Source organism: Capricornis sumatraensis, chromosome 19, assembly GCF_032405125.1.
Source record: "Capricornis sumatraensis isolate serow.1 chromosome 19, serow.2, whole genome shotgun sequence".
In the NCBI taxonomy this organism is placed as follows: Eukaryota; Metazoa; Chordata; class Mammalia; order Artiodactyla; family Bovidae; genus Capricornis; species Capricornis sumatraensis.
In genome coordinates, this window is record NC_091087.1 from 38,254,091 (window position 1) to 38,267,112 (window position 13,022).

General features: G+C 35.1%; 1 protein-coding gene across 1 annotated transcript in view; it reads left to right on the forward strand.

The window, feature by feature from the left end:
• The window catches only part of IREB2 (iron responsive element binding protein 2), a 51,328-nt gene that overhangs the window by 33,648 nt on the left and 4,658 nt on the right, over positions 1 to 13,022 (forward strand). Inside the window, exons 12-20 of the mRNA XM_068991571.1 lie at positions 1,065 to 1,224; positions 2,324 to 2,459; positions 4,832 to 4,916; positions 5,261 to 5,417; positions 5,723 to 5,847; positions 7,784 to 7,888; positions 7,986 to 8,128; positions 10,520 to 10,667; positions 10,752 to 10,874. Coding sequence (XP_068847672.1) covers positions 1,065 to 1,224; positions 2,324 to 2,459; positions 4,832 to 4,916; positions 5,261 to 5,417; positions 5,723 to 5,847; positions 7,784 to 7,888; positions 7,986 to 8,128; positions 10,520 to 10,667; positions 10,752 to 10,874 — 1,182 coding nt within the window. The remainder of the gene's footprint in view (positions 1 to 1,064; positions 1,225 to 2,323; positions 2,460 to 4,831; positions 4,917 to 5,260; positions 5,418 to 5,722; positions 5,848 to 7,783; positions 7,889 to 7,985; positions 8,129 to 10,519; positions 10,668 to 10,751; positions 10,875 to 13,022) is intronic.

Sequence of the window (13,022 nt, forward strand, 5' to 3'; positions counted from 1 at the left end):
ATTTGCCAGTACACTTTGTGCTAAGTAAGTAGTCAGGAACTAGCCGGATGGTCTATGAACTCAATCTGCTGCTATATTTTCATATACGGCACAAACCAGCCGCTCACTCTTCTTCTGTCGAAAGTATAAGTCAGTCAGACATCCTATGAGGTTGTTCGCAGATTCACTGTGAGGACCAGAGGTTGATTGGGTATATTTAAATAAAAGTTTCAGTTAATTAAAACCTGAGTTTCTTAGTCACTATAGCCTCATTTTAAGTTGAATAGCTTCGTGTAGCCATGGCTCTGGTATTGGACAGCATAACAATTAAATATTTGTTTATATCATCACAGAAAGTTCTGTTGGGCAGCAGTGGTCTAGACTTTCTGTGATTTCCCAGACTAGGAAAAAACTACCATATTGTTGTAATGACTGTCTTTAAATCTGGTAAAGTAACTGAATACCAGGTGACCTCTTGACTTTTGGGGTTTGTACTTTCCGTCTTAAGAATCATGGCTTTAATCTTGTCACTTTCTCCATTTTGAGAACTAATAGCTGGCTTTATTTTCAGAGCCTTTTGTAATTTCTTTATTTTCTTTCCTTTTTTTTTTGGTGGAAAATGTTTAACTTTACAGGAATAAAATAGTGTAATGAATTCCCATGTACCTCCCTTAAACAATTACCATCTTGCCTCATCTGTTCTACACACCTGTAGACATAAGGATCTTTTGAAGCAAATCTTCAAGGCCATTTTCAAACAAAGAAAAAATGTTTACCATCTTTTGAGAATTCCTGTTAATTAGAATGAATAAAGAACAGCAAAGCGAAATAAAATCTGGGTCCTGAGTAAGCTGGCTCGACTCACTCAGTAGATGAAAGCTTAGGAATACCACCAGACTCCTATCACGATTATTCAAATTCATGCTTCAACTGAATAATAACTACTGAAAGTCATGGACTTTCAGCATCACTCCCAAATAGTCAGAACTTATCAGATGTCAAGGATCTGCTGTATTTTCTACCCATCTTTTTTTTCTATACATATCAAGAATATTTAGTTTATATTTATGTGCAAATTTGTGTAGGTTGGATTTAAAGGCTTCCAAATTGCAGCTGAAAAGCAAAATGATATCGTCTCTATTCATTATGAAGGAAGTGAATACAAGCTGGCTCACGGATCTGTGGTCATTGCTGCCGTTATCAGTTGTACCAATAATTGCAATCCATCTGTCATGCTTGCTGCAGGTAGGTTGTGGTTTATATCCATACAGTTTTCTGTTATGTTCATATTCTGTGTCTTAGATTATGCATAAGTATAGGTGTCTTGATTTTGTTTTCCTGAAGATGCTTTTCTTTTTTAACAATTTTTATTTATTCTTTTGGCTGTGCTGGGTCTTCATTGCTGCATGTAGACTTTATCTAGTTGTAGTGAGCAGGGACTACTGTAGTTGCAATGCTCAGGTTTCTCATTGCGGTGGCTTCTCTTGTGGAGCATGGTCTCTAGAGCCCAGGCAGAGTAGTTGTGGTCCACAGGCTTAGTTGCCCTGCAGCATGTGGAATCTTCCAGGACCAGGGGTCAACCCCATGTCTTCTGCATTGGCAGCTGGATTCTTAACCACTGGACCACCAGGGAAATTCTCCATGTTTGATTTTGAGAGCCTTTCTGAGGTTTTAATTAGGTCTAAAAGAGCCTAAGATTGATTTATGTTATTTATTTTATTTTTATTACAATGAAGCTAAAATTTCAAAATTGTAACTTATGTATCTGAGTTTTAGGTTATATCTGCTTTTTCTATCAAAAGTATATTTAATTAGCAAATCTCTTGATAATCTATTAGACATTTACCATAGCAGTGTGCTAGATTCCACTGAGATATAAAGGAAGGAAAATATCATTGTCAAGGAATATAAATAACAGCTCACAAATTTTATAAAATCAAGTATAATAAATGTTAAATTGCCATTTCATTATGATTATAGCATTTAAAATCATTCTTTTAATGGTATGAACCATTAAGTCATAGTACAGATTAATATCATGTGTACATGATATTATTATATATTATTCCATTTGTGTGTATGATGCCTTGATATCCAGCCGTATCTTAACAATGTATAACATAAAGGCATTAGTATATCTACGACAACTTTTGTTTCAATGAAATAAATCAGTAGAATAAAGTGGACAGGATAATGACAGTAATTTTGTGAATTTCAGACTTTCACCCTAACCTATATTGCAGGTTACCTGTAAAATGAACCCTTTCTTACTTCGTACTTTAATATGAGGGAAACAGGGAGAGAAACCTTGCCCTAATAAATTATTGTTTATTTACTGTTGCAGGTCTTTTGGCTAAAAAAGCTGTTGAAGCTGGTCTACAGGTTAAACCTTATATAAGAACAAGTTTATCTCCAGGCAGTGGGATGGTTACACATTACCTCAGTTCAAGTGGAGTATTACCGTATCTTAGTAAGCTTGGGTGAGTGATGGTTACCACTTTTTAATATTAGTATTCAGCAGTGATTGAAGCTACTTGTTAGGGCTTTTTATATGCAAAAAGAAGATCAGAAAAAACACTTAGTGTTCTACTTGTTGCCTTGCCATTGCCTGAAAATCCTTGAGGCTGTATCATGCAGCAGTCATTTACTGGGTGTATTTAGTCAACAAGGCAGTGTGTTGGCTACAAAGAAGTAGATGTGATCTCTAGTTTAAAGATGTAAACACAAGACACACAAGTAAAGCCAAGTAACAATGACAGTATAAGGGATGGTAACAGTACTGCATGATTTCTATGAGTCATATAGATCAGTTTTCAGAACTGAGTGAAATCTGATAGGTTGCATTATTAATGAGTAAATTGTCTTACGTGTGGTTTTGTGAGATTTTTTGATCCATTAAGCATAGGTTAAGTTGTCCCTGAACATTGGAGAAAATAACTTTTCTTATATTTCTTAAGCACTTCAAAAAAATAATTGATGCTAGCAGTGTTTTCACTGTGTATCAAGAAACATATTGTCTTACGTAAATCAATTCTTTTGCAAAACTGATAGGTTTTAGGTTTTTTTTCTTTGTTTAGAAGAGTAGCTGGAAGTAATTTTGAGAATTATACCTACAGTTTTTCAGTTATTGGTGCAAATGTAATTGCAGTTTTTGCATTGTTGAAATTTGCCATTCAGTATTGGAATACATTCTTAAATAAATATGGTTATGTTATACATCATTTAATGCCCATTTCTTGCTTCATTTTTTTTCTAATGACTTATACTTGCTGTTTGTATTTATTTTGGACTGTGGAAATGATGTTAGACAAAAAGCAAATTCAAACGACTTTCTTATTCAAATTCAAAATGGATTATAGAGCAGTGGAGACAACTCGCAATATCAACAATGCGTTTGGCCCAGTAACTGCTAATAAACATACAGTGCAGTGATGGTTCAAGAAGTTTTGTAAAGCAGACGAGAGCCTTGAAGATGAAGAACAAAAGTTGACAGTGACCAACTGAGTGCAAGTCTTCGGAGCTGATCCTCTTAAAACTACACGAGAAGTTGCCAAAAAAATCAACGTCGACCATTGTACAGTCATTGAGCATTTTAAGCAAGTTGGAAAGGTGAAAAAGCTAGGCTAAGTGGGTACCTCCTGAGCTGACTGCAAATCAAAAATGTTGTCATTTTGAAGTTCATCTGCTCTTATTCTACACAACAGCGAACCATTTCTCGATTGGATTACAACGTGTAATGAAAAGTAGGTTTTATACGATAGCCGGTGACACCCAACTCAGTGGTTGGACCAAGAAGCAGCTCCAAAGCACTTTCCAAAGCCAAACTTGCACTGAAAAAAAAGATCATGGTCACTAGTGGTCTGCTGCCCATCTGATCCACTACAGCTTGCTGAATCTTGGTGAAACCATTACATCAGAGAAGTATGCTCAGCAAATCAATAAGATGTACTGAAAACTGCAGCGTCTGCAGCTGGCCTTGGTCAACAGAAGAGGCCCAGTTCTCCACAACAACATCTGCCACATGCTTCAAAAGTTCAGCCAATAGGGCTATGAAGTTTTGCCTCATCAGCCATATTCACCTGACCTCTTGACAACTGACTGCCGCTTCTTAAACATCTTGACAACTTATTACAGGGAGAATGCTTCTAGTTTGTCAAATCCTGAAACATGGATTTTTACGCTGCAGGAATAAGCCAACTTATTTCTCATAGGCAAAAATGTGTTGGTATAATTGTTCCTATTTTGATTTTAATAAAGATGTGTTTAAGCCTAGTTGTAATGATTTAAAATTCGCAGTCTGAAACTGCAGTTACTTTTGCGCCAACCTAATATCATCGTGGAATTCTTGTCAGGGACTTTTCTTGGGTTTAGTTGGTTGAGAATTAGAAGATTACTCCTATCAGAGTACCCAATTACAGTGCCTCTTTAGGTCCTTTGGTCAAATTTTTGCAGCCAGGTTCTCTTGATATTTGACAGTTAAACCTCTTTGTAGGGAAGTATAATATCCATTTTTTGAATGGTCATGTTATATTCCTAGCAGGTAATATTTGAGGAGTTTTCTTGTGTAGTGTGATAAGTACTGTGTCAGATTTAGTTAACCAAATCTAACTAGGGCAAGTCCTAAGTATCATCTCTTCAGAAGTTTGCATTCAGTACAGACAGCATGCCTGAGAGTCTGATTTGATTATTCAGGAGCTCTGAAATGAACATTTTGATGAAGGTTCATGTTTTGTTAATATTGTCTTCAACAGTCTTATTACAGTGATGGAAATGAAAGATAAGACTGGTCCGTCCTTTAGCAGAAACTGTTGTGATTTTTCTATCCAATCACATTTTATTTTTTGAAATGCAGATTTGAAATCATTGGCTATGGATGTTCAACATGTGTGGGAAATACAGCACCCTTATCAGAAGCAGTTTTAAATGCAGTGAAACAGGTAAACTTTGTGGATCACTAGGACATCCAAATGGTTTTCCTTCATTATATTTCACTATTAAATTATCACGTGTACATATTGATGTATTTATATTTCTATAGTCTTTACATCTCTTGAGAAAAGTAACCTGTCAATCATAAAATGATTCTTTGAAATCATTTTTAGATCCTTGAAATAATTCCTTCCTAGTTTATTTACAGGATTGATAGTTCTGTGCCTAATAATTAGAAGTATACTTTTGGTTATCTTTTCCTCAGAAATATAATATTTTGAGATTGCTTGTATGTGAGTATCCAAATTTGTACCATCTCTTGAATATATTTATGTGTGTGTTTTTTTTTTAGGGTGATTTGGTTACTTGTGGGGTTTTATCTGGAAATAAAAATTTTGAAGGTCGTCTTTGTGATTGTGTTCGTGCCAATTATCTTGCCTCTCCACCCTTAGTGGTAGCTTATGCCATAGCAGGCACAGTGAATATAGATTTCCAGACAGAGCCTTTAGGTATGTTTTCCTTTGTATGTATGCATATATACCCTGCACATACTTTTTTCCCCAAAAGTTATATTTTTGAAATGTTTTCTAGACCATTCATTCTTTGAACTATTTTAAGAAATCTTATCACAATGCATGCATTATTAATTTTTGATTCATATGAAGAATATAAAATGTACAAGTAATCAGTTTTTTTAGCTGCTTATTGCCTGAATCACTCTGTTGAATAATATACTTGGTTTCTATATGTCTGAAAAGATGTGAACATTTTGATGTAGTTACTTTTTATACTGAATTTGAAAAATTTTAACCAGGTACTGACCCCACTGGAAAGAACATTTACCTGCATGATATTTGGCCTAGTCGAGAAGAAGTTCATCAGATAGAGGAAGAACATGTTGTATTATCCATGTTTAAAGCATTAAAAGAGAAGATAGAGGTAAGACTCACTTGTTTCTTAAACAGTTTAGTGAAGTGGCTGCTGCTGCTCCTAAGTCATGACAGTCGTGTCTGACTCTGTGCGACCCCATAGATGGCAGCCCAACAGGCTCCTCTGTCCCTGGGGTTCTCCAGGCAAGAATACTGGAGTGGGTTGCCATTTCCTTCTCCAGTGCATGAAAATGAAAAGTGAAAGTGAAGTCGCTCAGTTGTGTCTGACTCTTAGTGACCCCATGGACTGTAGCCTTCCAGGCTTCTCCGTCCATGGGATTCTCCAGGCAAGAGTACTGGAGCAGGTTGCCATTGCCTTCTCCATAGTGAAGTGGCAGTGTATGTTTATTTTACACATCTTTCTGAATAGGATCAAAATTAAAATTATATTATTTTGAATACACAGTTAATGAATGATGGTCATTTTGTATCTGAGATCTCTAATATCTAAGAGACTTAGAGTATCAGAATTGATTTTATTTACTTATTAGAAATGTATAGCAAGCATTTATATTTGGCATCCTGAACATGGACACACTTCATAGAAACTGCCCTTGTTTATTGTTCCCATTCACGTGATTCAAAATTCAAAAGAAATAAGAGCAGACAGTTGAAATCTCCCTCCCACCCATTCCTTAGCCATCTGGTTTACCTTCTCAAAGGCAACAAGTTTATGTCAGTTTCTTAAGCATTGTTTCAGGGATGTTTTGTGTATCTACAAGCAAATACATATGTTCATACTTTTTAAAAAGAACTTAGAATATAAATATGAGAGCAAAAATGATATTTAGTCAGTTAACAAATATTTATTGAACCCCTACTATGTACCAGGCACTTTTCTAGCTGTTTGCAGTATATCAGTGAAGAAAACACAAAGTTCTGAAGGGGAGAGGCAAGTAGTAAACTGTAGACAGAATAATTAGGTAAATTATACAGTATGTTAGAAAGTAATCAGTGCTGTAGAACATTAAAGAGCAGGGTAAAGAGAACCAGTTGTGTAGAATTCAGAAAGTAGATTGCAGTTTTATATAGGATAGTTGAAAACAGGTTATTGGAGCAAAGTTTTTAAGAGGTAAACAGTTAGTCATATATCTAAACAAAGAACGAGACTAAGCAGGTAGAGAGAGGGACCAGTGTAAAAGGCCTTAGGGAGGGAACCGTAGTGAAGGCAGTGTGACTAGAACATAGGAAGCAGGAAGGATGGTGATAGGCGATGATGTCCAGGTTACATAGGGAATTATAGGCCAGTATTAAAATTTAGTCTTTTACTCTGATTGAAGAGAGATGGGGAGTATTGGAAAGTGTGAAACAGGTGTGTCATAATCAAAAAAGACTGCTGTCTTGAAATTGAAAATATCTTGGGGCAGGAGGGTTGGGTGATGAGAAGGATAGAATCAGGAGAACCTGTTGTATATAGTAGTCCAAAATAAAAAATAGTAATAGCATGGAACATTTCGGGTACCAAATGGAGGTGGTGAATGATGAAGTTGTGAATATAGTTTGAAGGCAGGACTAATAATACAGTGATATAGGACACATTTTTAAAAATGCAAGTTTTTCATGATAATATTCTTAAAGATTGGAAGTATACCCCCAAAACACACTTAATCTCTTTAGCAATGTTTAGATCTTTCTGAATTCTTTGGATTTTCTGGAGTTCTGTGAAGTCTTTCACATTCACTTTGTATTGAAATTTATTTCTTTGGGTATTCCTCAAAATCTGATTTGCTGGCATTTGATGAGCAGATTTTAGCCATTCTGTCCAAAGCTGTCATAATTTCATAGAATGCACCATCTTGGCTTTCTTTGCAAGTGGATGAGGCCTGTTTTCTTTTTTTCGTTCTAGCTTAAGTACTGTTTTAATTTTCTTGATCATTACCATAACCCTCATTTTCTGACTCCATTTTATTTTTCTTTTGGTTTATCAATGAAAACCGTATTCACAGATGGGAAATAAGCGGTGGAATTCTTTAGAAGCACCAGATTCAGTTTTGTTTCCATGGGATTTAAAATCTACTTATATCAGATGTCCTTCATTTTTTGATAAGCTTGTAAGTACTGCTTTACTATTTAATCTTTTAAAAATTGTTAGGAAGTTGAAAAACCTCATGAAGAGTTAATCGCCTTCAACATTTTTTTACCTTTTAGACCAAAGAGCCAGTTGCACTCCAGCCTATTGAAAATGCCCATGTCTTATTATACCTGGGAGACTCTGTCACAACAGATCATATATCACCTGCTGGAAGCATCGCTAGGAGTAGTGCTGCTGCTAAATATTTGACAAACAGAGGGTATGTGTATATGGTTATAGACTGTTTTTGTTTTATCTTCCTTATTAATTATGAGACTTTTACTGGGTCATGTTCCTTTATCCAGAAAATTACATGCTATCATGGGTATCAGTGTATTTGACCTAAGCAATAACTGGGATACCTGTTGTGCTTGCGTTTGCTTATAACTTGAGAAATTGAAGTTCCTATCTTAAATTGAGCCCTTGTCCTCAAGTAAACAAATGATTGGAAACAGGATTTTTCTTTTTCAGTGCTACTTTGTTAAAAAGTCTAATTGGTTTCACCTACCAAATAAAGCCTGATGGTTCTAACCATCTTCCATTGTTGGACTGCACAGTTTAAATGTGTATTGGGGATTATAAAAATATACATGCATAGGCTAGACTTGATCTTCTTGAGCCGAAAAACTTCACAAGAATAATAAATGTGAATGTAAAAATCATTTACATAGGATATATAAATCCCAAACTAGAAAGATTTTGTTTCATTTCTACATGGTTAATAACATAAGAGTTGCTCCCTCTTCAAAGAATTATTTTGACACCAGAGATAAAATTTTGGTAAAGGTAGAACTTGCGGTACCACTCCCTGATTAGCTTTTTGATGCTTTAAGCTATGCAAATGACAATTTTCACTGAAAATATCTTAATAAAAATCAGTGCTACATTTGACAGCTCGGTTTGACATGTAATACTGCATAGCTTTTAGTATAATCTCATTAGTTCTATTGTGAAATCTGTGTTTGAATTTCTAGTTAATTGTAGTTTGGTGTGAATTAAAACACTTTTTGGTAGAGATTGCTAATAGCAACTCTGTTTGGTGTGATTTAGTGAAAACAAATCAGATTGTTTTACATATGGCTTTTTACATGGTGAGAAATGAAAGTTTTCTTTCTCCCAAATATTTTTTAATAGGTTGTAATTTCCATCTTGGTCATAATGTGATATAGATTCCATCTCCCCCCACCCCCCAAAAAAAGTCTCTCAAATACACAATTTTTATATTTTGTGTAATTTCTGATACGGATTTCTTAGCATAGTTAATACAGTAGTCGTCAGTTTGAATTTTTATTTTTAAAAGACACTCAAACCCTCCACCACCAATGTTTAAATGCACATCCTGAGGTAAGATATTTAAATTAGAAGAACAGTTGTTGTCTTAACATAAAAGAGCAAATTAAAGATAGATGGAAGTTGCTTGTTGCCTGCTGAGATGCTTGTGCCTAGTTTTCTCTTGTCCTTAAAAGTTCATTTATGTAGTGACCAATCCAGTAGCAAAGAACACCCACAGCACACAGATTATGCTGTCTAAATACCAATTCTTAGTACAAGCAACCAGTTCTTCTTGGAGAAATGGTTGATTCCAGATTTGGCACTGGAAAATGTACAAGATGATTCTGTGTCTTAAACCAAGAAAGAGCAAGAGCTATCAAAAACTACGAGGCTTTCTGTCAAAAGGTCTCAGGACCCAACTTGAAATCTGTCACTGCTCAAAGATGGGACATGTTAAGCATAAATAAAGAATAACTGGAGTGGATTGAAACATAATGAATATGTTTAAATCCATGAGTTCATAATGATACTAGAAGAAAAAAATTAAAAACACCAAGTTACCTTTGGAAGATGATGAGGAACCATCTCATTATTTAACAATAAAGGCTTTTCTGTATGGAATGTATTTCAATATAACCAAATCATTGATGAAGGAAAGTTTGTCTTTATAGAGGTTTTCCAGCTTTAAAAATGAAGGAATAATAGAAATACAGCATCATTATTTTGTAGTCCCTAATGCAGTCTAGATGATGATGGTCAGTCATTGGTAGCATTTCAGAAAGAAAAGTGGGTATCATGGAAGTAATGGAAGTAAGATCTGTAAAGCATCATTGCAAAAATAAAAACCCTGACTCTTAGCAGGTCACTAGATTTGACATCTGGTTAACAAGAAATACAGGAGAGAAAACATGAAATGATAGTGTGGCGATGTAGTCAGTACAGTCTAGATATAGGAAACTGTACTACAAATGACCTAATTTCTTTACGTAAAGTATATAAGGGGGCAAAGAGGGAGAAGGAACATACAGATTATAAAAAAGACTTGAGAAAACAGAATGAATTTATAAAACATACCTGGATCTGATTTGAGCAAACCAACAGCTAAAGAGGAAAACCAGGGAGATTTGAATATTTACTGGCTAGCTGATACTAAGAAGTTTAAAGGTTTTGTTTATTTGTATCAAGGTAGTATTTTTAAGTCCATATCTTTTAGAGAAACAAACTGAAACATGTCCAGTTAAAATGTGATATCTTGATTAAAAAAGTGGTTTTAAAAAATGTTTTACAGTTAAATAATGTGATTGTTTTCCATCTGAAATAAAAACTAACACTCTTGCAGCCTTACCCCTCGTGAATTCAACTCTTACGGGGCCCGAAGAGGTAACGATGCTGTAATGACAAGAGGCACTTTTGCAAATATCAAGCTTTTTAATAAGTTTATTGGAAAACCAGCTCCCAAAACAGTTCATTTTCCATCAGGACAGACGGTAAGGATATATACAGAGTGTTTAAGCAGTTGCTAACTAGATTAAAATTTGTATTAAAATTTTTATGTTTGTTTTAATCTACAGCTGGATGTATTTGAGGCTGCAGAGCTATACCAGAAAGAAGGTATCCCACTGATTATTTTAGCAGGGAAGAAATATGGTTCAGGAAATTCAAGAGATTGGGCTGCCAAAGGACCATACTTGCTGGTATTGCTTCTTAAATTTTATCTTAAAGTTCAAAGAGTTTTAAATATTCCTTTTTGTCAGTAACATTCTATCAAAGTTTATTTTGTTTATTTAGACTTTTTATGTCTACTTGGATCTTATTTATAGGTTGTTTTTTTTTAGGTGATCTTATATACATTGTACTAGTTGCTTTAAAATTTTTTAGATTTTATTTATGTATTTTATTATTATTTATTTTTAGCTGCACTGGATCTTAGTTGTTGGGCGTGGGTTTTCTCTAGTTGTGGCAATTGAGGGGTACTCTAGTTGCTGTGTGTGGGCTTCTCATTGCGGTGGCTTTTCTTTTTGCAGAGCACAGACTCTAGGGCTAAAGTAGTTGCAGCATGAGGACTCGAGAGTGCAGGCTCAGCACTGGTGGTGCACAGGCTTTATTGCCCCCTGGCATGTGGAATCTTCCCAGACCGAGGATTGAACCGTGTCCCCTGCATTAGCAGGTGGATTCTTAAGCACTGAACCACCAGGGAAGTCCCTGGTTGCATTTTAGTACTCTGAATTTGATTAAACCTACATCTGTCTTATTTGTGAAAATAAATACAATAGAGGGAAAGGAGATTCTGTCTCAGATTACTGCTTTATAATAATTATTATTTATACTCATTGGTAGTTTTACTTGCCCCTTTTTCATTTAATTTTCTCTGATTTGCTCCATGGAGGTTTAACAGACTTAGAGATAGTGAGCCAAGATTTACTTTTGTTTTCAAATAGAAGATGATGGTCCCTGAATCAGCTAAAAGACCTCTCTCTTGAGACCACTTCTTTGTTGAGCAAATAGGGGGTCTGCTGGGGAGAATAGTCGTGTGATATGTGCTTTCTGCTATTCCTTATCTGTGTTTCTCTTTACAGTTGTATTTGTGAAAAAGGCTGGTCAGGATACCGCCTTCATAGCTGTTGTAATCATACAGATGTCATTTGTTTTTAATCTTTAATCTCTCCCTCCTTAAAATGTAGGTACTCTTAAGGAGTTGCAGGAATAAGCCTAATTTTTTCATCTTTGTAAAATAATAATTTTAAGTACCAGCATAATTCAGAGATAGTCCAGTTTTGGTTCTTAACCATTGCAGTAAAGCAGTTATCACAATAAAGCAAGTTGCACAAGTTTTTCTGTTTCCCAGTGCATATAAAAATTATATTTACACTATACTGTGGTCTATTAAGTGTGTAACAGCATTGAATCAAAAAAATTGTACATTCTTTAATTAAAAAATGACTTTAATGATAAACGCTGACCAGCATCTGAGCCTTCAGCAAGTCGTATGGTAACATCAAAGATCACTTATCACAGATCACTACAACAAATAAAATAATAATGAAAATATTTGTAGTATTATAAGAATTATAAAAATGTGAGCAGATGCTCTGGGAAAAATGGAACCTGTAGACTTGATTGACATAGAGTTGCCACAAAACTTCAATTTGTAAAAAAAAAGAAAAAGAACAACAAAAAACCACTATTGGCAAAACTCAGTAAAAAGATGGTATCTCCTGTATCATGAATATTAATTATAAGTTATCTTTTTCTGAAGTTTTTTAGCCCCTGCCCCCCCTTTTTTTTTTTAAATATTTCAGGCTTTCCTCATATAGTTGTTGATCCTTGGCTGTCTATTCAGTTAGATGTTAAAAAAATGATTACAAGCTGGGATTGTGGGCTGGGTTTTGTTAGTGGGCCTTACTAATTATAAGCTACTTTTTTCATTGAGAGAGCCCTGTATATCAGTATCTGTAAATATTTTCTCTTGAGGCCATGCAGTTTCTTCATGGAAGGAGACCCACTGAAGAAACAGACTAATTCCTGCCCCATGTCTGATAATATTCTCACCTGGCCTTTCTGTGAGCCTAGTGTTCCTCCTCAGTCGAGAGCATCCCTGCTCTACAGGGTGATGCACTCCCAAGGGGTGAAACAAAATCTTACTCTTTGTATGTGTAAAGTACACACACATTTATATACATAAACAGATACACAGTATCTTTGTGACATTAAATTTTGGGAGGTAGGCAATTAGGAGAAAGATGTATTGAGAAGGGAAATATCTTTAAAAAAAAAAAAGGCTCCTTAGGAGGATAATAATGGAAAAAAGTAGAGATGCACAAGCCTTCAGCTTATTTTCTCCA